Raw genomic sequence first — 27,482 nt, 5'->3', positions numbered from 1 at the left:
TCAATGCACTGAGGCCCACGGGCGTGTTGCGCTATATAAGAAATAAACCAAACCGGAGGCGCTGCTGAGCTGCCAAGCAAGATGGCCGCTTAACTAAAGAGCTTCTGCCACACAGAATCCTTATCTGCAATTGATCCGGTTGTGCCTGTGTATGCAAAGCTCTGTCGACACCGGAGGTCTGCGCATACATTCCAGAGCCTGCTGTCCAAATCCTGAATGAATTCGGAGCATGCACGCAGCGCACTGGGGCTCCTCAGATCCTACGCTATTGTGGGCAAACGCATTGGGAGCTGCGGCGGGATGCTTCCCGCGCTGTGCTTGGCTGCAGCCTATGGTGGATACTTCCCACGGCACCTACTCAACAATTGTCCATGGCTGGTGATGGTTCAGAGTGACGGGCCTGACATCTTGCTATAGATGGTGCCGGGTGTGCGCTGTCCTAGGTGCTGTGTCCGCGCCTGTTCTGGAGGCATGGCTGTTCTGGAGGCTGTGCTGGGCCATGTCCCACTCGCTCTGCCGCACCAGCATTCCCTCGCTCCTGGCTGGGGGTTGATGCAGCGTTAGCTCCTCCTGCTGCTTTATTTTGGCTGAGTGAGTTTTACGGGATTCGGTGCTGGTCTGCCCTTGTTGCGGGCTGTGGACTTGATTGTCTCCGAGCTGGCCTCCCTGGCGCTTGTCATTTGTATTCTATGGCTCTGTGCCCTGCTTCTGCGGCCGATTGCTGAGGACTGCTGTGTATCGGGGGTGCGCCGTGGTGGTGGGCGGTGGCCCAGCGGTTGTTCCGTGGCATTCCGTGCCTGCCGCTCTTTTGCCCGGTCTGGGCTGGTGCGGTGCTTGGCTGGGGCCCGTCTGCTGTGCTGAGGGCGCCGGAACGTCTGGAGGTTGCCCGGCCTAAGTGATGGGAGTGGAAGGTCTCTAGATTCGTAGCAGACGCCTGCACTCCTGTGAGGTGGGTGCTGGTCTTGGTTGGGGCTGGCGGGGAGCCCTTTGTGCACATCTGGTGCTAAGGATTGCTTTGCTGAGGGTGGCCAGCACCTCCGTTGGTGTGTATGCAGCCATGGGGAGCGTGTTGATTGCGCCAGCTGCATGCCTTGCTCCTCTGTCGGTGTCGTGGTGGTGGATTCTCTGACATAACTCAATCCATCCCCCCTTGGGGGTTTCTCTAGCGCCTGCTGGTGCCGACGCTGGGCCACTCCATTGCAGTGAAGTTATCAACTGCCTGCGCTGGTACTGCACCTTCATCCACCTGCCCCTCTGCAGATTTACAAGGGCGATTTGCTCTGTTTTCCCCCATTTGTTGTCGCCTGGGCTCCCCCTGCCTGGTGGGTCCGTCACCCCTTCCTCGCCTATACTTTTCTCGGCCCTGGCCCTGGTGGTTCGCGTCCCATGCTGCGACCGCGTTTGCCCTCTGCTGCCCTGGAGTCTCACTAGACATGTAAGGACTGGCCTATTGATATCCTCCCGACTCCGGTACTGTCTTACTCTTGGCAGAGACTTGTGCCTTGACTCTGTACGGGCCCGGGCCTGTGTGGCCTGCAGCGACACCTCCATCATCACCCTTGCCTCTCTAACTTGGAAATCTCGATCCTGCAACATGACTGGGCTTCATCCAAAAAGAAAAAGAAGGGCCCCATGGACACTTACACCAGCACCCTTGCTAAATCCCCTGACCCAGTGTGGGACACCTCCGCGGATGAACAGTCACCTCCTTCCGCAACGTCGAGGGAAGATCAACTGCTTGCAACTGTACAAAATGGTTTTCTTGCGGTAAATGTCAAACTGGACGATATAGAGTCCACCATAGGATCGTTGAAATCAAAATTGGAAAAAGAGGGTGCTTGCATTACCGAGGTTGAATCCAGGTTTGGTGAAATGGAAGACCAGGTTGCAAAACATGGGCGCGATATTGCGCATCTCCAACAGGAATTTGGCAAAGTCTGCAGTAAATGCGACGACCTAGAATCGCGGTCACGCCGCAACAATATCAGGATTGTTGGGATTCCTGAGTCGGCTTGCAAGGGCCCAATGGAACAATTTACTGAAAACCTGCTGAAAACCCTGTTCGACCCAACCAAGTTCTTGCAACATTTCCTAGTGGAGAGGGCGCACCGGGTGCTCGCCCCGGTTCCTAAACCGGGCACCCCCCCGCACAAATGTCGTGAGACTCCTCAATTATCGCGATAGAGACTTAATTCTGCGGCTCGCCAGGGAGAACTGTGTGCTGTACTTTGAATCTTCTGAAATTCATATTTACCCAGACTTTGCTGCAGCGGTGCTCTCCCGGCATAAGTCATTTGACCCTGTCAAGAAACTGTTGCCTGTTGAGATAGGTGCCGTATGCCCTATTATATCCGGCCAAACTCTGACTGCAGCATGGGGGCAGGGCTCATTTCTTCGAGGATCCTGGAGATGCCATGGCGTACATAGAAGCCAATATTTCTATCCCGCTACCGCGAAGAGATCATAGCGGCCGGGGTGGCCAGGGCCGGGGTGGCTCACGCTGGTGTCCCTAACATTATGGACAATGATTGACGGTGCTGAGCTAAGTTGGTCTGCCTGTGTTTGTATTATGAGGCATAACCCTACCTGGCGTTGTAGCAGTTCTTTGTTCGTCGGCCGCTGCTAGAGCTTCCTGGCATCCTCACAGTGCACCCCATGGAGTTAATTGTATTCTTTTTTTGTTTGGGAATGCATCGTCAAGTTGGGGGAGGTGATGAGAGTGGTGGGAAGCTGTGTGGTATGGGTGTAGGTAAATGTTTGCGGTTGGATTGCCTGAGTAATGTTGTAATGCTGGGCTGTTTAGACTTTGTGTTGGGACTGTTCCCGCAAAAGTTGAAATTACGTGAAGACCTCCAACAACAAAGATTACGCCATGTCCTTGCTAAATGGTTTGCAAATAAAGTTCTTAACTAATGTTGACTAGGAGTGGAATGAATGCTAATCTTATTTTTTATTCTTGGAATGTGCGTGCTCTTAACCATCCCATTAAGGCTCACAAGGTGTCAGCGTATATCAACAGATGTTCCCCCAAGATTGTGATGCTACAGGAGACGCACGCATTGGGGCCCACTAATGAGCTGTTTGCTAAATCCTGGGGTAAGCAGCGATATTTCACCAGTTATTCTTCGCAATCGCGTGGGGGTACTTACTCTTGTACAACGCTCTATACAGTTTCAAGAATTTAAATGTAGCATCGACCCATTGGGGAGGTTTGTAATAGTGTGGGGCTCGATGCTTGCAGTCAATGTGGCACTTGTCAACACTTAGTGCCCTAATGTGTATGACCCCCAATTCTTTGCCCAGATATTTCACCTACTAGTTGAAGGCCCACATTCATACATTATATAGGGGGGTGATTTTAACCTTATACTTGATTGCGCCCTGGATAGTTCCAGGGACACGCAGAGGGAGCTCATTGTGCAGCGGGTCGGATGCTGATTAGTGTGATGTTTCATTTAGAGTTTATAGATCCTTGGCGCTGTCGTAATCCAACCAAATGCGAATATTCATACTACTCCACAGTGCATGATGCACATTTTAGAATCGATTTATGGCTCATACCTATCACACTAGTCCTGAGGGTGCTGGACTCTGCGATTTATCCACAAACTCTATCAGATCACTCCCCCATTACATTATCGCTTGATTGGTTTGCCGTGGCAACCCCTCGGCCTCTCAGGCGCATGCCCCCCCGGTGTCGTCGGACCCAGTGTTGCTAGAGAGATTACACACTGAGCCGGCTGACTTTCTCCTCAGAAATATAGCATTGGTTTCCCAGACATTGGTTTCCCAGGTACGATATGGGAGGCCTTTAAGGTGTGGGTCATGGGGGAGATCATTTCCAATGCTTCCGGGATGTTACGGGAGACCAGAAAGGACCTTACAGAGGTTGAGGCTGAACTAAAAAGACTTGAGGACGAATATTCGCAAACACGCGATAGGGCACTATTGGGCTGTATTAAAGGGAATCTTTTGAAACTCCAGGAGCTGGCGGACCGGGAAGTCTGGCTGCTGTATCACCCTAAACAGGCCAGGAGGTACGGAGAGGCAGATAGGGTCGACATTTGGCACGTGTGATCCAGGGTGACCCGAGCACGCTGCACATTACAGGGATTCTCAGTGCTTCAGGTGATATTCTGAATTCCCCTGAGGCGGTGAATGCTGAATTTTGCGAGTTCAATAAAACGCTCTACTCAAACTCAGACAGTTGTTCCCCCGAGGAACTAGAGCGCTATCCTGACTCAGTTCCGCTCCCCAAGCTCAAAGAGGAGGCATATTAGGTATTAAATCTTCCTCCATCAAATCGCTCCCCTCCGGCAAGTCTCTCGGCCCTGATGGGCTCGGGATTGAATTATATAAGGAACTAAGTACAGTCCTGGCACCACATCTTCTTAGCACCTGGGAAGAACCTTTGCAATACGGCACACTCCCCCCATCTATGTCGGAAGCATGAATTACGGTTCTATTGAACCCAAACAGGCCCCCTGAAGAGATAGGATCCTACCGGCCGCTCTCCCTAATAAACTCGGAAACCAAAATCCTAGCTAAACTATTGGTGGCAAGATTACTCCCACAAATGCCGGACCTTGTTCATCCGGACCAATCTGTGTTCATCCCCGGCCGCACAACAGCATATAACTTGCGTAGACTCTTTGGTATTATATCACAAATGAAACCAACCTCACAATCCGTAGCCACCTCATTAGACGCCGAAAAGGTGTTTGATTCAGTGTCATGGCAATTTCTATTTTCGGTTCTTAGCCGTATGGGACTAGGTGAGTCTTTATTCAATGTGTCAAGCTTCTTTATTCTTCGCCGAAAGCTAGGGTCATGACAGGGTCCACAATATCCCCTATATTTTTACTCGCTCGAGGCAACCGCCAGGGATGCCCCCTGTCACTGATGCTATTTGGCCTTACTATAGAGCCCCTCGCGGCCTTGTTGCGCCTCCGTCACATACATCGAGGTCTTTGCATGACAGGCCCCACTCATATAATCTCTTTGTATGCGGACGACTCACTGCTATATATCAGAAACCCGGTAATAAACCTTCCCCCGATACTCGAAGAGGTAGGCAAATTCACAAAATGTTCAGGGTACCGTATTAACGAATCCAAGTCTGAACTATTACCATTGAATGAAGCCACGTCCCCTCCAGCAGATCTCCAAGGGTTCAGATGGACACAGGATAGAATGAAATACCTGGGTGTCGCTGTCTCACGACAGCAACAAATACTGCTGTCGGAGAACCACTGGAAATATTGACATACTCTCTCTGACAAACTGAAACTGTTGGCCAAGCTGCCGATGTCATTGTATGGCAGACTCTCCCTGCTGAAAATGGTTGCGGTCCCCAAATGACTTTACTATTTCATTAATATTCCTGTGTGGCCAGGGAGGGCTTTTTCCAATAAACTCTGGTCTCTGGCTATAGGCTTTTGCTGGGGGGCGGATACTCCACGCATGAAGTGGGAGGCGATGTCTAGACCGTACGAACAAGGAGGCTTGCAGGCACCTAATTTTGAACTTTACTATGAGGTAGTCCAGGCGCACTTTGCCAGTCAGTGGTATACACTACACACCCGCCCAATACACACAGACCTCGAAAGATATAGTGCTGGTTCGTACCACCATGAATGCCTGGTCCAGGTTATACAAGAGGTTACAGATCTCCGAGCCGTACGTGGGCTCTATCCCCTCGTGGCGATGCCCCAGACTTCCCCCCACATATGATAAAACCATAAGGGAGGGGTGGGATCCCATGGGAGAAATGACTTTGCGGGACCTCTTCCCTGAGGGTACTTATGCAACCATGTCAACTGTTATTGAAAGGCTGGGTGGTGGTCCCACATGAATGCTGCAATATTACAGAATTAGAGCGGCAGTTAGGTCAAAATGGTTATCATTCCCCAAGGAGTCTGCAGCGTGCCAGCCCCTGGAATTGGTTGTGGCGGCGGGTTACACGAGGGGGCTCATTTCCACACTATATAAGAAATGGCAGCATACGCAGGCGCCACCCAGCTAGGCCAGAGTGAGCTGGAAGGAGAAACTGGGTGCCCCTTTAGATGATGCCAGAGGGGCTCGCTGGTGCCGACTCAAGAAGGAGGTCTCATTAAACGCCAGACATCGCCTCATCCAATTTAAATTGCTCAACAGGTTGCACTACACCCCCGAGAAGGTGTCTAGATTTGCCCAATCGGTTAGCCCCAGCTGTTTCGAATGTTGTGCAGACATTGCAGACATGTATCATATGTTCTGGTCCTGCCCCTGTGTCGCCAGGTTTTTGGTGGAAGTGGCAGAAATTCGCAATAGTTGTACTAATGTCCCACCAGTGTTGACATTCCCTAATTATCTATTTGGGGATATTGGAAAGATATCAGTCAAGAAGAGATGATTGTTTAACTTAGGATGATTGATTGCGAAGAAATGTATTCTGTCAAAATGGAGGTCCAAGTCTGCGCCGAAGATTGGAATGTGGTTAAGGGAAATGACTCATGTTAGCATATGTGAAGAAACATATATTTTGCTGGTCACCCTGTCTTCCAGGCCTAAAAACATCTGGGAACCGTTCCAAGAATTCTTGCGAAAATCACTGAATAACACAGATTAAGTTTGATTTAACACATGGAAATAAACTGCACTATTGTGATATTGCTTAGGTAACAATGCCAATAGCAAAATGAAGTATGGACATGTTTAAACCTATGTCAACTGGATGTCTCTGACTGTTCAATGAATAAAGGTTTTTAAAAAAGAAGAAATAAACCAAACCAAACCATAATATTTACAGAATGAAATGGAAGCCTGAAATTAAGCTTAATGAATATATGCCGAACTGAGTAGAAAGTTGAAATTAAATACTCAACCGAAGGAAATCTTCAAAACAAGCATAACAAATATCCATTGAATATCGAGCTGAATGAAACTTTGCAATTAAGCTTATTAAATGTGAAATGGAGTAATACTTCAATGCGCAAAGCAGGGAACTGCCAAGGAGGAAATGCCCATGTGGAAGTTAGATACAGTTTAAGTGCAAGCGTGAAGGAGTGCCATAGAAAAGTGGGACATGAACAAAACCACTACAAAATTAACATTAAGAGTAAATGCAGTGGGGCAAGGCCAAGAGCTAACCAGGAGAAGCCAGAAAAGTGTGAAGCTGCATGTAAAGCCAGGATGCCAACAAAGAGCAGTTAAGTGAAAGTAGCTCTGCACACAGGAGCAGGTATAGAAGAACCTGTGTCGGCTGAAGAGCCTGGGATCCTGATTACGTGACCTGTGAGGGGTGGACTGTGTGGTCTGACAACTGTGCCTAGACCAGTGATCCCTGAGCCATAAGAATCAAAGACATTGATTCCAAGATGGCCGCCACCCTGTGAGGTCGCACAACCTCTTGAAAGGCTGAAACTAGCGCCTTCCAAGCACAAAAGACCTACAATCTGCCACTGATAAGGACACGTGAAGCACACTGAGCAGTGAAATGTAACAGGGCTGATACATGCACAGGACCAAGCCTGCACGTAGTCGGCAAAGCGGACAAACGAGAAGCCCAGCAGAGCCCGGAACGAAACTCCGATCTGAAACCGCAAACTGAAAAGAGCCGCCCGCCATCTCAGAGGATGGCGCGGGAGCAGGTGCAGCGTTGCGGGCTGCGGCGCGGCCCTCTGCACACCGGGCTCCCGAAACGAGGGCTCCCGAAACGAGGACAAGTCCCATCAACGGACCCATCAGCGGGACTCGGAGCAGAGGCAGGAGAATGGGGGACTGAGCGGAGCGGGCAGAAGCAGCAACACTGCGGCCCAGGGCTGTGGTCCCCCCCAGCAAATGGGATTGCTGCTCCCTGCCTCGGAGGAAGGGAGTCCTGTGAGATCGCGCCCCTCCCCCCCACGAGCCAAACTGCACGACCAGCAACGGAGCATCCACAAGGGACAGGAGGGCCGCCTCATGGCCATCAAACCCCACGCGCCCGCAAAGAAGAGCATAGCAGAGAAACAAACAACAGAGCCCCCCCCCCCTTGAGGAACCCTGCTTAAGGTATGACACAAGCAAAGGTGGACCACGCACTTTGGCTCTGAAGCCCATACACTATCTCATTAGAGAACAGATTGTGAAACCCACACAAATCCCCCACTTGAAAGATACCACTAATGAGCCCAGCCCCAACGGAACCTACGGGAACCCAGGCATAAGTCTTAAAGCGGGCTGACAGAACTGGAGGTACAGGAATTAAAAAAAAGGAGAACAGCTGAAGGCCCATGATGCAAGCAGGGTGACAAGGGCGGCTGAGGCCAACGCAACGGTACCAACAGTGGGCACGGGGAAGAGAGACAGCAAGCTCCTGAAGTAGCCATCCCCTACCCCAATTACCCAAGAAGATACTATTGAGAAAATAAAGCCCCACTGGGGCCCCCCGTATCAAGCTTCCAAGCCCACTGAATACTGCCATAAGAGAGTACACCCGGCTCCACAGTGGCCCAAGACTGATCCCCAAGGAGACCTACACTACAGGTGCACTCAGGGAAGAGCCCCAAACAACATCAAGTTTCCAGGACCCAGGCCCACAACTCACTCAAGCCGAGAAGAAAGTTACAGGGGCCGTAACCAATACCTACTGAGGGACAACCATCGAGGTTCCCCCCACTGACTGAAGGACCTGAGCTGAGGACACAGATACCAGGGATCAAAGCCAAGAACACTCCGCTGAGAACCAAATCTATCACCAAATCACGTGCAGGGCAACTGGAGCATGTTAGGCAGAAACCTGTGCAGTTCCCTTAGGGACCACTGCAAAAGGCTTAAGACTACAGGTGTTGGCAGTAAACCCAATTGTTAGCAGTCTGTACCACCCAGATTTACCTGGTAGATGTGGCTGAGCAGCCAGACTTCTCTCAAGAAGAGTTAGACAGTATATAGAGTAAGTATACAAGATAGGTACCAAAATACAGTAGCACAAGCAAACACTGACCAGAGCTTTGGTATCAAAGTATTTATAATTATTTATTTAAAGACACACTTAGAAACACTCCAGCACTATTATTGTATGCAAGTTCAAAACACAGTCACTATTAATATATATACAACCCTTATTCCTTATTAGACAAGTCTTAGTTAACACCACTTATTTTCAGACAGAGGTGAGCGCTTAACTAAAGATGGCACTCCAATAAGTTATCAAAAAAGGGAGGGAAAAAGCAAAAATTAGAAAAGCACACACACAATACTTTAGAAGCACCCAGCAAGGCAGGAAAGTCAAGGTCTACTTGTGAGCAAATAGTTCAGAGGCCAGGCTCCCTCTTAGAGAGAGTAGGATACCAATGCGCCCAAGATCACACAGTTTAAGAGGCTTCAAAAGTCTTGCAAAAAGGAATTAGTTCAGCTCAGAAAAGTTCAGTTAGCCAGCCTAGGGCCAACCCAAGTGGTAAGTTGAGGATTTAAGAGACACCCCACACAGACCGTTGCGAGGGAGGCCAGGCGGACACAGTACCTTGAAAGTGGGGAGAATCCTCCAGCGGGGGCAGTTGTTCCTGGCAGTGGGTGCAAGTCGCGGCGTCGTCCAGAGGAAGAGAAGGTCTCGACGTGGAGGAAAGCTGAAGGTCGTTGCACTGCCAGGGAAGAAACCAGCCGCGGAGTTCTCTGGTTAAAAGGTACTACCCTTTTATTGGCGGTAGTGGTAAAACGTGGTATCCCGGTTGCCGGGGTGCTTGGCAAAGGCAAGGCGGCCACGAGATAATCCGGGAAGGCGAAAAGGTGGGCAAACTGGTTATCCCCACCAGTCAAAGGAAGAAGACTCTTCGGGATGAAGATCTCCTCTGTCGTTGGAAGAAGTGGTGAGTCGGTTCAGCAGGGCTCCACCGGTGGTGTAGTCGTTGCAGGTCGGCTCAGCTTCTCCCTCTTCGGACTCTTTGGTCCTGTGGCGACGTCTGAAATCCCAGTCCCCAAAGCCCTGCTTTTATGCAGAAAACCCCCATCCATCAGTCCTAGCTGTCACTCAAACATGCTAAGTGGTGAGCCGGGCGGCTCACCACTGGGCCAATCACACAAGAGTGCGACTTGAGTTGCCGAGGCAACTCAGTCCAGGGTGCCTAAACCCCCCTCCCACACATCCTGTAGACCCAGACAGAGTGGCACCACTTTTGGAGGCTTCTGTGTAGAAGCCCGCCAAAAAGTGGAACAAAGGGCTCGACTTGGGTTGGAGTTACAGAGGTGAACACAAACGCCATTTTAAAACCGAGTCCTGGCAAAAAGACCCAACCAGGGAATAAATATTAAATAAATAACCCAGCGGTATCTTTAACATTGCACCAAAAAGTGGTGCGTTTAAAATGAATGGGAAAATCCCATAGTAAATATTCTTAAGGAATATTTCACGTGGTAACCACTGCCACCAGCCAGAAACTCGACGAGGGGGACTGCACAGTGCCCCCTCGAAAAACAGACCCAGGGGCAATCTAATTACCCTTACCAGTACTTCCACAATATGATGGTTTGTACTGGTTCTGTTCCCAATTTAAGACTAGTAAAGTCAATGGTGACTATACATGCCCTGGGAGACAGTAGTCAGTCCCAGGGTATGGAGTCTATGTTTGGGGGTCACTATGACACCCCTCTGTTACTGCACTGAGGGTGCTGTGTAACACACTTACCAAAAACCACATGAAACCCTATGGAGTAAAAGACCCCATAGCCCATAAAACACATTACAAAGTCAAATGATATCTCAAATCATGTCTAAGAGTGGGAGAAAAAGAGTCTCACTCTTAGCAGGAGAAAAAAATAAACCCCAAAAATCCAGTAAAGCTGCTGGGGGACTCACTAGGTTTGGGAAATTAGCCTTAACAGAGAATTCTCCCTAACAGAGCACCGCTGCAGACAGCTCAAATCGGAAGCACACCCAAGTGAGGAAACCACTAGACAAGAAGGTAGCAAAGAAAATACGGCAGCAGCCACGAATATGGCGCTCAATAATGAAGATCTGTAAGAATGCCTGAAAAGCATGGAATCCAGAATGATGGACTCCCTACAAACCCAACTGAGCACTAGAAGACTTGAGGTCCTCCCTGCAAAAGGTGAAGTAAGATATTACACAATTGGGGGACAGAGTGGACATCACAGAGGCAGGCCTCTCGGAGGTTGCCAAAGAGTCAAAACAAAACAGCATTCTCGTCAGGGCGACCCACAACTTAGAACTACAGGCAGAAGACCTGGAAAACAGGTCCCAAAGATCAAACATAAGGGTCAAAGGCCTGGGAGAAACAATCGAGGACAAGGACCTGAGAGAAACAATGCAACACCGCTTCAGCAGCCTTCTCACAGGCACACAACCATAAGAGGTGCTCATCGACAGGGTGCACAGAGTGGGACCCACGAAAGGAGATCCTGGAACAAGACTGAGGGACGTCCTACTAGCAATGACCTTGTATATAAAGAAAGAAGAGATCCTATGAGCAGCAAATTGTCACCATTAACAGAACACAAGTCCAATCATACCAAGACCTAGCCGTCTCTACTCTTCACAAGAAGAGGCTGATGCAGCGGTTAACTAAAGCGTTATCAGCCAAAGGAATCTCCTATAGATGGGCATACTGATACAGATGTGTTATTTATGTAGCACCTTAATCCGAAGCGCTTTACAGAGCACATATTTACATACAATATCAGCCAACCGAAATTGGTACTCGTTTATCGACCTCGGAAGGATGAAAGGCTGAGTTGGCCTTGCCAGGATTCGAACCTGTGACCTGCAGATCACACTCAGATTGCAGCAGTGAGAGCTCAACCCGCTGAGCTATCTTACCGGCTTACATTCATGTGGGAAAGACAAGCACCAGAAAATCTCCACATGCGAGAAGGGCATGGCCCTGCTAGAAATAGAGGAGGAGTTACACACCCGCACAAACAGGGGTGAGTCCCACAACCAGAATGGGGAAAGATCCAAACAATGGGAATGGTCGGCGCTCCCCAAAAGAAGGCGAGGCAGAGAAACCAACCTGAAGGGGCCCACATTGAAATGAGAACTGGAGGTGGAACACCATCCAAGACATTAGATGATTGGAATTAACAAAGAGACCTATGTGAAAGACCGAGAGACGAAGATGACCATCCCGAGCGAGCGGAGTGGGGTGAGACGGATACACCGGAATCGAACTTCAGGACATTCACATGTCCGGGCAGGGAAGAACTTGGGATACCTATGGGATCCAACGCCCTGGGAGGAACCCGGGGGAGGTACTAAGATAACTCGGTCCAACGAAACAGGGAAATAACAAGGGAGGGGAGGTAGGGGTGGGAGAGGGGTGAGGGGACGGTTGATATTAAGGTAAAGTTAAAGAGGAATGTATCACGGTATACTCTGCATGGTGGGAGGAAGCAGGACATTTATGATGGTAGGAGGCACAACGATTCCTTAAAGGAAATGAGGCAAGGGAGGGAAGGATGTCAGACTTGAATATTATAACCCTGAACGTACAGGGTCTGAACTCACCGGTGAAGAGGCGCTCCATCCTAACGAGACTAACAGAACTCCAAATGTCAGTAGCCTTCCTGCAGGAAACTTATCTACTCCAGATAGATGAAAAAAGAATGGCCCACAAAGCATTCCCTAAACAATAATATGCCTCCGGGGGGAAGAAACACAAAGGAGTGGCCATCCTTTTAGGGGCCAATGTGGCCTTTAAGAAAAGGGCTGTACACAGAGATGAGGAGGGCAGATACCTGCTCCTCAAGGCCACACTGGATGAACAAATATACACCCTAATTTCGATCTACGCCGCAAATGAGAAACAGGATATATACCTGGGGGAAATCCTAGAGAAACTAGGAGGGTGGTGTGAGTGTCAAATAGATTGGTGCAGACTTCAACTGCATGATGGACCCGACCCTTGATAAGACTCTCCTATCCACCGCTGCAGACGGCAGAAATAGACAAGCATTGGGTAAGCTCTTTCAGGAACTGGGGGTGGTAGAAACCTGGAGATTTCTCCAGAAGCAGAAGAGAGAATGTATCTACTATTCAGCAGCCCACAGGGGTTACTCGAGAATTGACATGATTTTGGTCTCAGCCACGTTGATTCCCCAAATACAGAAAGTGCAAATAGAAGCCAAATACCTCTCTGATCTCACGCCGGTTCTGATGCAGATAGTGCTGGGGAAACACACAGCTACAACCCATAGATACTGGAAACTGAATGGCATGACACTGAAAGATATCGCAATCAGGGCGCATATGGAGGAAACACTAAATAACCATTTCCAAGAAAATGACAACGGGTAAACAGTGTGGGGGTGATCTGGGATGCGGGAAAAGCGGTTATCAGGGGGAGTTCATATCACAAGCGTCAGCAAATATACGAGAAAGAGGGCTCCTCTGGAAGAAACTTGAAGCAGAATTACAGGAGGCCGAAACACGACACAAAGCTAGGCAATCCTTTAAAACATTGCAAATCCTCTGAAAAATAAGAGCCCAGCTGAGAGCCCACGTGGCGGACCGCACAGCACATGCCCTGCTTCGCACTAAACAATCCTATTACGCCCACGGGGGAAAAGCCAATAGATTCCTGGCAGCTAAACTGCACAAAGGACCCGCAATTACATAGCATGGCTTAGACACCACAAAGGGGAACTATGCACATCAAAGCAAGATAAACTAAACATGATGCAAAACTTCCACCAGGACCTCCTGCAAAGGGAGGACCTCCCCTGCAAAAACAAATACATTACATGTCGACGTTCTCCCTGCCCCATATTACAGAAGAAGACAATATCAAACTACAAGTCCCCATAACTGCACAAGAAATAAATGATGCCATATCACATCTACCCCCAAACAAGAACCCGGGACCGTACAGGTTGGGGAACGGATACTACAAGACATTCCGGAACCAACTCCTGGGACCACTGACTAAACTCTTCAATCACATCAGGAAAAACAGCACGGTCACACCAGACATGAGGAGATCGATTGCGGCGCTGATACTAAAACGAGGCAAGGTCCCCACGGACTGCACCAGCTATCGCCCGATATTACTGCTAAATTGCGATGCCAAACTGTACGCCAAAATCCTGGCAACAAGGTTAATGACAGTGCTGCCCAAAATAATCCACGAAGATCAAGCGGGTTTCATAATGGGTTGACACACCCAGAATAATGTCAGGCGAGCAGTAGATATTATCGACCTGAGAATCAGGACGGGCCAAAAATTCTCCATAGCAGCCCTAGACCCACACCGCGCCTTTGACAGCTTAGACAGGACATATTTGGAAATAGTCTTAAAGAAATTCAGCTGCAACCCCACCTTTATCAAAATGGTCCTTGGCAACTTCCAACTCGCTTCCGCAACCTTCATGGTCAATAAAAAAAAACACAGCAAAAATAAATATACAGAGAGGCACCCGACAGGGATGTCCACTCTCCCACCTAATATTTGCAATGGTGTTGGAGCCGATAACAGAAATTATTAGACAAGACCGGGAAATAGTTGCGGTGAATGGGGGAGAGGTAACACATAAAATAGCACTATATGCTGACGATATCCTACTGTTTCTTAGAGATAGCATTGGTTCACTCCCCAGGGCATTGGGAGCACTTCAGACCTTCACCGGAGTCTTAGGCTTCACGATAAACTTCACTAAATCCAAAGCCCTGAACATCACAGAGGAAGCAGGGGAAATAGAAATGTTGAGGGCACAGTACCCCCTAATCTGGGATCCCGAAGCAATAGATTATCTGGGAATACAACTAACCAAAGACTACATAAGTCTGTACAGAGCTAACATAATCCCCTTATGGAAACAACTAAAAGAAGACCTACACAGCTGGGACGCACAGGAACTATCATGGTTTGCACGCATCACAGCAATTAAAATGACACTATTGCCCCGGCTCCTCTATCTGGTAAGCTCCCTCCCAGTGGAGGTCCCCACCAAAATGATTAAGGCTCTACAGAAGGAGGTCTCCACCTTTGTGTGGTACGGGAAAAAACCCAGGTTACAAAAGAACATCCTGACCAGACTGCCCCTCTTGGGTGGACTCGGGGTCCCCGACATTGGAAGATATATATTAGCCGCGCAAGTGGCACCTATGATGAAGTGGATGGGAGAGGACACAATGAAAGGCTGGGTGGGCATCGAGCAAGGGGTACCACCATCCCCCTGGGAACATTACATGCACTACCCGCCCGGACCAGGGGAGCAGAGGGACACTTACTAGAAGCCATGCGGGTGTCACTGAAAGGCTGGAATAGAGCACTCTGAAGACGTCACATTTCACCGCGTCTGGGACCCTTCACCCCAATGGCACACAGTCAAGATTTTACCCCTGGGAGGAAGAAGTAGTTCTGGGACAACTGGGGACAAGCACAAACACTCCATTTAAAAGATTTCTACCAGGCAGGAAAACCCTCACATTTGAGGAATGCAAACAGAAATTCGGAGTTAGGGAGAAAGAATGATACACGTACATACAAGTCAGGCATTGGATATCTCAGAAAGAGGTTAGGAAGGCGGCCTCTAGAACCCCGATAGGGTTGGGACTGACTCTGCAAGAAAGAGATATGACAAGGGCACTATCCAAACTGTATACATTATTAGACAAAGCACAAGAAGGTGATCAACTTTCATACAAAGACAATTGGGAGAGGGAAAAAGAAATGGGGACAGATATGGAGGAGGGCACAAAAGACATCCACATGCACCGCAGTTAAAGAAACGGCTTACAAACTATGCTATAGGTGGTATCTGATCCCACACAGGCTACACAAAATGAACCCTTCCTACCCCCCACCTGTTGGAGATAATGTGGGGACAGAGGGGACTTATACCCGATGTGGTGGACCTGCCCCAAAGTGTAAATATTCTGGAAGCAAGTCCTGGGGCACATAAAATAAATCACAGGGAAACAACTCCCACTCATACCAAAAGTGGTATTGCTGGGACGGTGATGGAGGGAATTTACACAGCAACAGCAAATAATGCCTTTCTCGTCATGCAACTACTAATGGCGGCAAGGATGACCTTAGCCCAAGGGTGGAAAAACATACAAGGCTGTATAATAGCATGTTGGTGGGTAAAAATTTGGAATGTACTGGCCTTGGAAAAAGTGGGGGCACTGAGGGAAGGCAAATACCAGAAATTCCTGGCGACATGGGAACCATTCATAGAATTTGTCAAAGATAGGGAAGCCTAACATTACAAACCAATGCTACTGAGAATAATCTTGAATTAAAAACATGTGGGGCTGAAACCGAAAATAAGAAAGTAGCCACTTAAATCTAGGCCTTGAGAAGGAATACTTCACAGCCATTACTCAACCAAATAATGCAGAAACCAACTTATGTCATTTGGGGATAGGGTGGGAAGGGGAGCGGGGAGGTGGGAAGCACAAAGCTGGGGAAAGTTAAATGTGGAAGCTACCATGAAACTAATGTGTAGTAACTACGATTGTACTGTGAAAATGAAAATAAAGTTTTTGAAAAAAAAGAATTGAAGACATTAAAGAAAATTATTGCAAATCAACTTTTGGAGCAAAGCAAAAGAAGGGTCAACTGGACCTAGATTTGTGTTGAATTTTGAAAAGACTGAACCTGAAAAACAAGTTGCTAATCTTGGGGGAGGAAACCCTGAGAGTTGAAGAACTACAAATTCTGTCGTGAGGACGGACCCTCAAGACCTCTATGCTTTGAACTGTGTTACCTTGGAGTTGGGAAAGGTACCCCCAAAGATTGTAAGTAACTGTATTACCTTGAGCGTGAGAAGGTCATTTTGAGACTTTTGTTGAACTTTCTTGAACTTAGGAAGGGGAGCTGGAAAAGAAGCTATGCGCTGGAAGAAGTCCAGAACATTGTGTTGATCACCATTTCGTTAAATTTTGACATCCCTGCAAATTGTTTAGTTTTAGTTGTGAAGGCAAGCATAGGTTTTCGACACAGACAGACTTTGAAGTTTAACTCTTTCACTCAGATTTTCCTTAGTTTCATTCAGGTAGGGAAATCCCTCCTTACTATAGGGCAACCTAGGCCTTCTACTATCCTGGCATTTGAGTTAATAAATTACTTTATTTTGAATCTTGAATCTGTTGTCTGTGTCGTACTTCATGATGCCTTCACAGTGCCTAGATTCAGAAAAGACAGACACAGAGTCATGAGGGAAGAAGTGGACTCCCACCTCAATCAGATCATTTAAATGCATAAATCCTTTAATTAGTGTTTTGGGTACTACTACTCAGGTTTTTTTTATCATTACGGGAAACCGTAATCCTATAATAAGGAACATTTTGACATTATAAATTTGGAGCATTAGGCACCTGCTGATGTGGCACTATCAGTTTTCATTTTTATTTAATTCATTCAACACTTCAAAAAAGATGTTCCTTCTATCAGCATCACATTGTCTGAGTGTCCTGACATAAAGTGGATGTATTATTCCTTTTCTGTGTGGACAGATATTTAATTAGACATATGAAAGATAACATGTATGAAAATCTGAGCGTGAAAATTAAATTATAATTTATTTCTAACCAAATATTTTCTGTTAATCTTCTTACTTACTTTGAATTCTTTTAACTGCTGTAGATGGTTCTGTAATTGCCATTTCAATATCAGTTACCTCTTCTGTATGTTCTGGGGGCTCTGCAATAAACAGTTAGAATATTGACTTTTTGTTCTTTTATTGCATTTTTTTCTAGACTTCAGAGAGGTATTTGTATTAACTGTCATTTATATAGCGCTTTCGTCAAAGCACTTTACACAGAGAAATGGTACAAAACAATGAGAATGGTACATGAACAAATAGAACAGAATAGAATCGTTAGATGTCAGAAAGGCTGGAAAATAGATGGGGCCTCATTCAGAGTTTGCTGGTCTGACCTGCCAGGCGCAACTGCCCGGGAAAGCAGAGTAGTCACGGAAGCACTGACACCGCTAACAATGGTGCCGATGCTTCCGTGAACCCATTCCTGTGGAGTCCTGTGGAACTCCACACGAATGGAGACTTCACAAACCCGCCACCTGATATCCCAGGCTGCCGGGACTTGTAATGTCCCGGTGGCACCGAGATATCAGGCAGCGGATTCAGTGTTATGGGGACGGCAGCAGCCCGCTGGTAGTGCTATCCGGTTACCGCCGTCCTCATAATGAAGCCCATGGTCTTTCAAGTTTGTGTGGGAAATGTAGTAAGAGGGTAAAGAACGAACAGTAAAAGGGAGAGAATTCCAATGTTTAGATGACAAAAATAAAAATGAGCGGAAGCAAGAGAAAGTACTCAGGGGTTTAGGTATGGTGAGAATAATGCTGGACAAAGAACAAAGAGGGTGAGGGGGAGAGTAAAAGGTAATCAGGGAAGCAAGATATCATGAAGACATTTAAAGATGATGGAAAGAAAATGGAAGAGCAAATGGCAGTCAAAAAGCTGGATGAAAGCTCATCGAAGAGAAGAAGTGATGTGTGGGATGTTCTGACCCACGGGCTCTGCCCTGCAACATCACTGTGTGCTGCTTTCATCAAAAACAACAGAAGGGCCGGAAAAAACATGCTAAAAATCTCTGAGAAGTGCGCAGGAAAACCTGAAAAATAGGCCGCCAATCCATTTTGCCTATGTCAGTGGTAAAACAGGAGATCACACTACCAAAACCTATCATTGGGCTGCCCACAGAGTGGATTAGAACTGCTTGAAAAGGCAGTGCTGCATTGCCAGGAAAATCCAGAAGTGTTTTAAAATCCGTTTTTCCTTGGTGGTTGAAAGTGCAAAATCATGGTTCCCAAACAGCAGAGAAGATCCAACATCCTTGTGGGGTGTTCACCATCACCTTATTTAAGGAATCCCCATAAGCACAATGTCAGGAGAAACACCTTTCATCATAAAAAAATTCACATTCAAAAGCTGCTTGCATGGGAAAAATATGTCAGAAATGGGCGCAGTACCGGCGCTCGCCTGCGTCCTAGCTGTCATTACTTATAATGTCAGTTTAAAACTTGTGTCTTAAAATCAAATTGTAGAAAAGAAGAGACTTGCCAGCAAAAGCAATATGGGTTGCTACAATTCAATTTCTATGTTTTAAAAAGACTGGAATGAAGAGATCTATGTGTATATTTGTAGAAAATGTAAATTGTATTTTAGAAAAGAAACAGTGTTTTAAAAGTGAATTAATGTTAGCCACACTGGACTTCAAAGACATTCCACAGCTTCTCCTGAAACAAAGGAATCTTCCTCCTAATCTCTGCTCAGGAACTGGCATTGAGTTGTTAAGGGAAGTTGGAGCAGATTTTGGCCTGTTGCTCTGAGTAGGGACAAAAGGCTCCCTTGACTGAAAGGAAATGCAAATTTGGGCATCAACAGAAACCAACTGCCCAAGGAAGAGAGGCTCAGGTTGTTCTGGCCCAGCCAGACCTTGGGGGCGGAGCTAGACTGATATGTGTATCTGAAATTCCAAGGAAATATCTTTTTGGAAAAAGACTCATAGAAAACTGTGAACAATTTGGAAAAATCTGTATTTTATAGGTTGTTAATATGAAAATGCTGCTCACAGTTTGAAACTACTCTGAACCCTGTGCGATATTCACAGACCGGACTACTAAAATGTTGATATTGTAGCAATTGTGATCAAGCTAGGAATATGAAAGTTTACAGGATTATGCCCAGATGTCCTGCGCATGTATGTGGAAAAATGTGTACAGCTCTGACACTGGGTAACCAACTAAAAGTGCGAAAAACTGTCAGTTTTGAACCAAAACTCTCAAGAAGATGGGACTCGGACAGATACGTGCTTTATTAAATATGTGATGTGAGTATGTATTATTAGCAAGTTGGTGATATTGTAGATATCCTTTCTATGAAAAATAGTTTTTCTGTGTAGAAACAAAGGGGAGGTTTTTCCCTGGATTGTAAATTGCAGAATCACTATGACACTAGGTTTCCTTCGCAAATCAGGAGAGGGGGAATACTCTGACCAATCGGATTCCTAGAGGGTGGGCTTAGTATAATCAGACTATCCACCCCTTTGGGAAATACATAAATAGGGACTGTTTTAGGACCTAGGGACACACACACACATTAACCCATCAACTGATTTACTGGCAAAGCGCTCTGCAGGAGAACCCAGATCCAAGACTTCAGAACTCTGAAAGCAGAAGGCCCAATTCCAAAGTTGAACCTTTCTCAGCTTGGCCTTTAAAATCATGCAACCTGATTTCAACCCCAGACTTCCAAGGGGCACATCAAAAATTGAACAGCCTGGCTGTGCTGTTTTCTGCTTCTTGCCAAGAACTCTTGCCAGAACCCACAGATCCAAACCAGTAGAGCAGAGCTGAAACCAGATAGCTGTAAACTCCAGAACCAACCCGTCAGATCCAGTCCAGAGTGTCGTCCAGAGACCAGAGTACTGTGCTGAGTGCAGAACCGGGTGCCTGAATCCTGCCTGATGGGCTAGCAGAATTCCAGTCCAAAACCTTTGACCAGATCCTGACGGGCCTATTCCAAAACCATAGTTGTGAGTATTTAGCATAGAAACAAAATACAGTTATTGTTCCACCAATTGGATGCGCTGCTATTTCACAAAGGTAAGAACAAGCATGTTTGATGAGCAATTCCTAATGTCACAAATGCTAATGTCAGTATAGAAGAGTGCTTCTCGAAGGAGACTTGGATGAGTATTTTGTTTGCGTTCAATTACCAGAGAAATTTGCCTATTTGCGTTTAATTGCCAGAGAAATTTGCCAACACGTGTTTCGACCTCCACTGGTCTTTTTCAAGGCAAAGCTCTGTGTATTACAAATATATTATAATATCAAAAGATGAAATCATATACACACATGATACAGAGATTTGATAAATAAAAATTAAGGTACCAATAACCAAAAATATGGGATCATGGGCATAAGTCACAGGGTTAACATAAACCATAATGAAACATTTTTGTAACATAATATACATTACCAAGTCCCATTGTGCATAGAAAGGCAGGAACATGTCATCAAGAACAACAGTCCCATAAGGCACAAAAGAAAGAAAATAAGTACACGTTGAGCAACAGTATCAGCAGATGTGAAAGATTGTTTTGTTACATGTGATTAGAATGGTATCTATAGCATGTGCTCAGTTAGTGAAGCATGAGTCCAAGTGTAACACTGGCCCGAGCCCAGCGCCTCCGACTGTCGTATCACCTTCTGCACCCGTCAGCCAATTTATGTAGACATAAGTGAGCCATGTTAAGTCTTCGGGTGTGTGCTAATATCATTACTACCCCTAGGTGTACCAATGTCATCCAGGTTGTGCGGCGCGTTTTAACTGGTGTCATGCAGTAGGGTAATAAAAATTATGTGATAACCAATTACAGGCATATTTACCGAAGTGCTACCAAGGCATAATAAATGGTAGGTTACCTAAAGATAATTCCATCCACTGATCCTCTGAGCTGAATCAGTGTTGCAAACGGATCAAAAATCAAGATTCTGATATCCTGTGTGCTAAATAGAAAATAAAGATTCATTGTGCCCGTTTGCGTTCCATAAAAGTCATTTGAGACACATTCCAAAACCCAAATTCAAATGCAGCTAAACGTAACATTACCTGTACGCGTACTGTTGATTGTTTGCAGCAATACAATAGCTGTGTTAAGCCAGTCGATCACAATCGTAAACAGCTGGCCCATAAATGGCCTGGTCTAAAAAGCCAACATTAACATTAGGCGTACGTGTTAAAGAGTTCTATAATAATGAGTTGCAGCCACACACAACATACGTGCGCAGCTGCCTTACCCAAAATATTCTAACGTCGGTTGGTGCCGTTCGGAAAGCATCAATTCGCGTAGCGCTCGTCCAGAGACTGCTTATGTAAGTTAAGGAAAGCACCTAATGCGTGGATAGCGAGTCACGGATCACGTGCCATTGTTCGATCATGTGATCAAGAAAAGCTGAAACGCTGTTGGACAATCAGTATAAACCACAATACTGGCACGACCTGTCAATGTAAAGTCTTGGTACCAAAACAAATACAGCAAATCCGATACGAACCACAAGTATTGTGAAATATATTGGATCATCCATCCTAAGTGACAACGACGCAGTATTGGTAACAAAAAGTGTTCAAAAGTTAGGGAACAAGTGCGATTGAGTTGATACACATGATGCTATATGAAAGGAGTTGGAACCTGAACTTAAAATCTGCAGTTTGGCTGACGGAGTGAAACATTGAAAATATAGGTGTGAGAGGTTAACCATTTGCAAAATCATTGGCTGATTGGTGCAGTCCCGACAGTACAACAGGCGCCAGGCTCTACCAATGCCACACACATATAGCAGCTTGCTGCTAAACCTACCCCACAAAGGGGAAAGAACCAAATCTGTTGCGATATATGGAAACCACGTACAAATGCCCATTTACAGGAAGACATGTAATTCAGTGTCTTTGTTTAAACCTAAAGTTGTACACCGAAGTCAGCAAATGGTGCATGCTTCCAGTTGTCGTAAAAGTGCAAGGCAGTCACCCCCCCTCGGATGAGCCCTTGCTTGAATAAGACCAATGAACCTGATATCTCTCACATTGTCCATTTGGTGGTGTTCTTGCCAATTAATGGAAATGGGCAATTTCGAGTCTGCACTTTTGAAATGGGCAAAATGTTCTTTAATACGTGTCCGTAATTCCCTTATAGTGGAGCCCACATAAACTTTGCCACATATGCAGAGAATCCCATACACTACATAATTTGGTTTGCAATTGATAAAATCACGGATTTGAATAAAGAGCCCATTGTGGCAGGTGAAGGTATCAGAACATATTGTGAACTTGCAAAAGTTACCCGTACCACATTTAAAGAAACCTTTAGGTCCAGACAAAGCTGGAGCAACAAATGCATTTCAACAGGGCATGCACAGAGCAGGTAGCCACCCTGCAAAGCCACCTTGACAGAGAGAAAGAGGAGAGCAATAAATTGATCTTGAAAGACCTGGATACCCAGGCAGAATTTGATGAAGAGCGCCAGAAAGCTGGTGCGCTTCAAAGACAGAGGGACGACCTGGCGACACAGAGGCAGGCTCTTGCTCAGGAAAGGGACACCTTAGGCCAGGAAGTCTGTCACTTAAAAGAGAAAGTAGAAGAAAATCACCTGGCCCTTCAGGGACTGGGTGACCTCCAAAAAGAGCATGAAAGATTGTTAGAGCACACAAGGCGGGTGGAGGAGGCTCTAGCAAGGAAGGACCAGGCCAGTATGGACAGGACTCAGAAGGTAACCCTCCTCCAGCAAAGACTGGCCCAGTACTCAAAAACAACCCAGGAAGCAGAGAGAAAATGAGGCTTTCTGTGAGAACAATGACAGGCTCCACAGACAGGTAGTCATGCAAGAGAGATTGATAGAGACTAGTAAGGCCTTGATTAAGGAACAGAAAGCTCAGGTTCTTGCACGGCAACAGGGAGCAGGGGCTGAAAGAGATGAGGTTCACTGGGAAAGGGAAACACCTGAGCGTAACCTCAGGAACCCTAGTACCAGAGGCCTTCACCTCTTCCAATCTCTGGACTCTGCCACCCCCGTGTCCACTGGCGCACATGAGCCAAGGGCCACGGGGTTAGCAGTATTCAATCCAATCAGAAATATGGGGCTCATAGACCAGCACCTCCCAGGAATGGATCGGCGGGCATCTAGGTATGGGTACCCAAGTACTGTGAAATTTAGTGGGGAACTCCATGAGAGTAGGCCCACTAAGGGCATCCTGAAAACCTCTGCCCAGCTAGGACACTGAAGGGGGGTACTCATCAAATCCTGGGACCAAGGAGGAATCAGAAGACTCCTCTGAGCGCTGCAGGACACAGAAGACTAGGTCCCCACATTCTGCCAGCCATTCCCAGGCTCGCAGAATCCGCGAGAGCCTAGAAGACCAGACGGGCACCTCTGGGAGCAGTGCCTCTGAGTCAGAGGAGGAATGGACCAGGGTTACCCGAACCAAGAAGGCCAATAAGGCAAAAAAGGGCCTTGCTTAAGGACCCCTTAAAGCAGATCAAGACGATAAGGAGCATCATCACGCCTTATCATTAGAACGCTAAGTATTCTGTTTGGGAGCATTGAGGGCTCTTTGAGCAGATAATGGAAACTTTCCATTTGAATGACAGCCAAAGCTGTATTCAATATGTGAAATGATATGATATGATATGATATGATATGATGGACCTTCTCACCAGAATACTCCAGCTTCTTCGCAGGGCTGAAGGACCAAAATCATTCTAGATGGTTCACATATAGGGCGGCCATTTTGAAGCATTTTTCTGTGCACAGAAATCCTCAGGAGGCTCGCAAGGCAGCCTACAACTTGCAATGTGGGGAGGATCAGGCCCCACAAGAATTTGTGCAGGAATTAAATGCGTGCCTTTGTGCAGACCACCAGAAGCAAAGAATTTGTCGATACTTTTTTCCACGGTCTACCAAAGTACATCATGACCCAGCTAGTGAGAGATTTTCATGAGAAAAGATCACTGGACTGGGTCATTGAATAGGCCACTCGAATTTATGAGGTGCAAAAGCCCATAGAAAACAAAAATAATACAAAAAGCCCCAAAACAACCAACACCAGTGCTGCTGCTAAGGTGGCAGAGGTGAAGGTTGCCCCCATTTTAGATTTGGAGAATGTAAAGCAACAGCAAGGGTTGGGGGTAAACTCAACACCACTAGTCAATATAGAACACTACACCATTCCAATAGAGGTGGATAACAGCGACTTAAAGAGTATCACTCTAGACGCAGGCACCATTATTGGAATGGCGGTTGATGACCGACATTTTTCCATAGATTTAGGCAACGAACTGTTAGGACCAATCCCCAAGGACTGTTTTGACAGTGACAGTGATGACAACACAACACCAGACAGGATCTTTACCCGTCATGGGGGGAATTTCCTGGTGTACACTTTCTGCCCTTATGGTAAGGAAGATGTGACCTGTGACTTCAGGAGGGATGAGGTGATTTTCCAGGTCCATGAGGGCTGCCTTCCCCACCTGAAGCCACCAGTCCAAATCAGCACTTTGACCAGGGACTTCTCCACCCAGCTGGAGGAAGCCGCTGAGACAGCAAAACCAGATGTCTTTCCAGGCTTCAGGCAAATGGTTGAAGAGAGAGTCAACCTAGCTGATGCCTGTGAGACTCTGGAGCAAAAGCAAAAATTGAAACAAGTTTTCTTGGATTTTCAAGATCTCTTTGCGGTGGACTCATATGACTGTGGTCGCACCGACATCCACACAACAACAATTCCCATGGACCCTGGCATGACTCCAGTGTTTGGTAAGCAATATCGCTTGCCTCTCGCATCAATGGAGTCCTTTACTGAAATAATGAAGAACCTTGAGTCCCGTGGGATAATCCGTCCAGTCCACAGCACCTTCAATAATCCGGTGCTGGGGATATTGAAGCCAAACGGCCAGTGGAGACTCTGTGCCGACCTTAGGGAGCTCAACAAACGGGTCCATACTTCCTGATGGCCTCCTCCCTACATTAACCAAGGGCTGGCCCAGATCCAGGGGCCACAGGTATTCACGTCAATAGACCTGACCAATGGATACTGGACTGTACCTGTCAGTAGGGAGGACCAATACAAGCTGGCTTTTACCTTTGGGGGCCAGCAGTACACATGGACCTGGACTCCCTTCGGATACCTCAACTCCGGCAATGAGTTCAACATTTTTCTACATACGGCCATGCCCGACCTGGGTGAGAGGGGTAACCTGGCCTATGTAGATGATGTTCTCATCAAAATCTCAACTGTGGAGGAACACATAGCAGAGATCCATTATGTTCTGACACAGTTGAGGGCCGCCGGAGCAAAACCTTCCTTTCAAAAGGCACAGTGGTGTAGAACCTGTGTCAACTTCTTGGGGCATGAGATTACTCCTCAGGGTCTCTGTCCCCAGGAAAAGAAAGTGGAAGCACTCCAGAAATTGAAAGACCCCACAACTCTGCGGGAACTAAGGAGCCTCCTTGGACTGACTAATTACAGTAGAAAGTTCATTGAGGACTATGCAGAGATCACAAGACCCCTGATCCATCTTTTGAAGGGGGGGGTCAAGTGGGAGTGGGGTCCAGAACAAGCCGAGGCAGTAGGACAACTCAAAAGAAGCCTCTCACAAGCACCTTGTCAAGCTTACCCTGTCAAAAACAAGGAGTTCTTCTTGGAGACAGGGTTCTCTAATACATGCTTGACTGCAGTATTATACCAAAAGCATGACGAGGTCAATAAAGTAATCTCCTATGCGAGTAAAACTTTATCCTCTGTGGAGGAAAAATTCAACGATTGTGAGAAGGCACTCCTGGCAACGGTGTGGGCATTGAAGAATTACCACCCATTTATCCAGGGGGGGGAACACATCATAGTGGAGACTCCACACCAGCGTTTGCAATATCTGCAAAGTGACAGAATCCGGGCCGGAAATGCGAGTAATTCCCAAATTACTTCCTGGATTCTGTCAATGCAAGGCTTTCCTGTGGAGGTCAGATATGGCCAAAACAAGAAGAGTCCCATCGCGCAAGGTCTGGCTGACTTGCATGATTGTGCCAGAGAAAACTGTCTCGAGGACGAGAGTCTAAAAATCAAGGACAACATGGAGGCATACCTCAATTCCCCACACAAAGTCTTTGAAGAAGACAAGTGTGAGGGAATGCCCACTGTCTATGTGGATGGATGCTCTTACCATGTTGACAACAACAGGGAAAAAGAACTGGAGGCCGGCGTAGGGAATGCATGCATGAATGAGACCCCAGAACCTTCCGCTGGGTACAAGATTGGTCCCCGAAGTAGTCAAGTGGCAGAGTAGTTGGTGGCTGTGTATCAAGCCATCCTCACTGCTGTCCAACATCAACTCAACAAACTGGTCATAATCACAGATTTGGATTATGTACGGAACGGGTTCATGGAGCACCTGGTTAACTGGAAAACCAGAGGCATGTTATGTGCTAATAATAAACCCTTGAAACATGGGAAATTAATTCAAAATATTGATGATCTGGTCACCTAGAAGGGGATGACCATCTACTGGAAAAAGATCAAGGGTCATTCTAAAGTCGAGGGACCAGACAAAACTGGAAATGACTTAGCTGATCAGCTGGCTAAAACCGGAGCCATCCAAGGGGATCTAATTGAGATCGAGTCCCTGTTGGGGGAAATCCAGGTCGCTGCTATCACTATGTCCCAGACAAATGCTCACAATGAACTCTCAACTTCACAATGGAGTAAGGAGACCCCAGATGCTGATTTGATTACGGCTCAAAAAGGGGATCCAATAATTGGTAAGTTGTATCAACACATTGAGGACCCTGAGAACTTTCCCCTGACGGATACTGATTACATAGGGAAAGAGGACCTCAGAGTGTTGATAAAATGTCCAAAAATGTTACGAATCCAAGACGGTTTGTTGGTAAGGAGATCCCTATCTGGCCATGATCAGTGGGTGGTCCCTACCTCATTCCGAAGCCTGATGTTAAGTCACGCCCATGATGCGGCCACTGCCGGTCATAGGGGGTTTCA

General features: G+C 46.9%; 1 protein-coding gene across 1 annotated transcript in view; it reads right to left on the bottom strand.

The window, feature by feature from the left end:
* Window positions 1-27,482, bottom strand: part of LOC138467288 (uncharacterized) — a 5,113,521-nt gene that overhangs the window by 3,720,834 nt on the left and 1,365,205 nt on the right. The window contains exon 7 of the mRNA XM_069607285.1: window positions 17,538-17,618. Within this exon, the coding sequence (XP_069463386.1) occupies window positions 17,538-17,618 (81 nt within the window). The remainder of the gene's footprint in view (window positions 1-17,537; window positions 17,619-27,482) is intronic.

The sequence above is a fragment of the Ambystoma mexicanum genome, chromosome 4q, assembly GCF_040938575.1.
Source record: "Ambystoma mexicanum isolate Mex_15411 chromosome 4q, UKY_AmexF1_1, whole genome shotgun sequence".
NCBI lineage: Eukaryota > Metazoa > Chordata > Amphibia > Caudata > Ambystomatidae > Ambystoma > Ambystoma mexicanum.
Note: the sequence above shows the minus strand (reverse complement) of the source record. Positions and strands in the feature narration are given on the sequence as shown.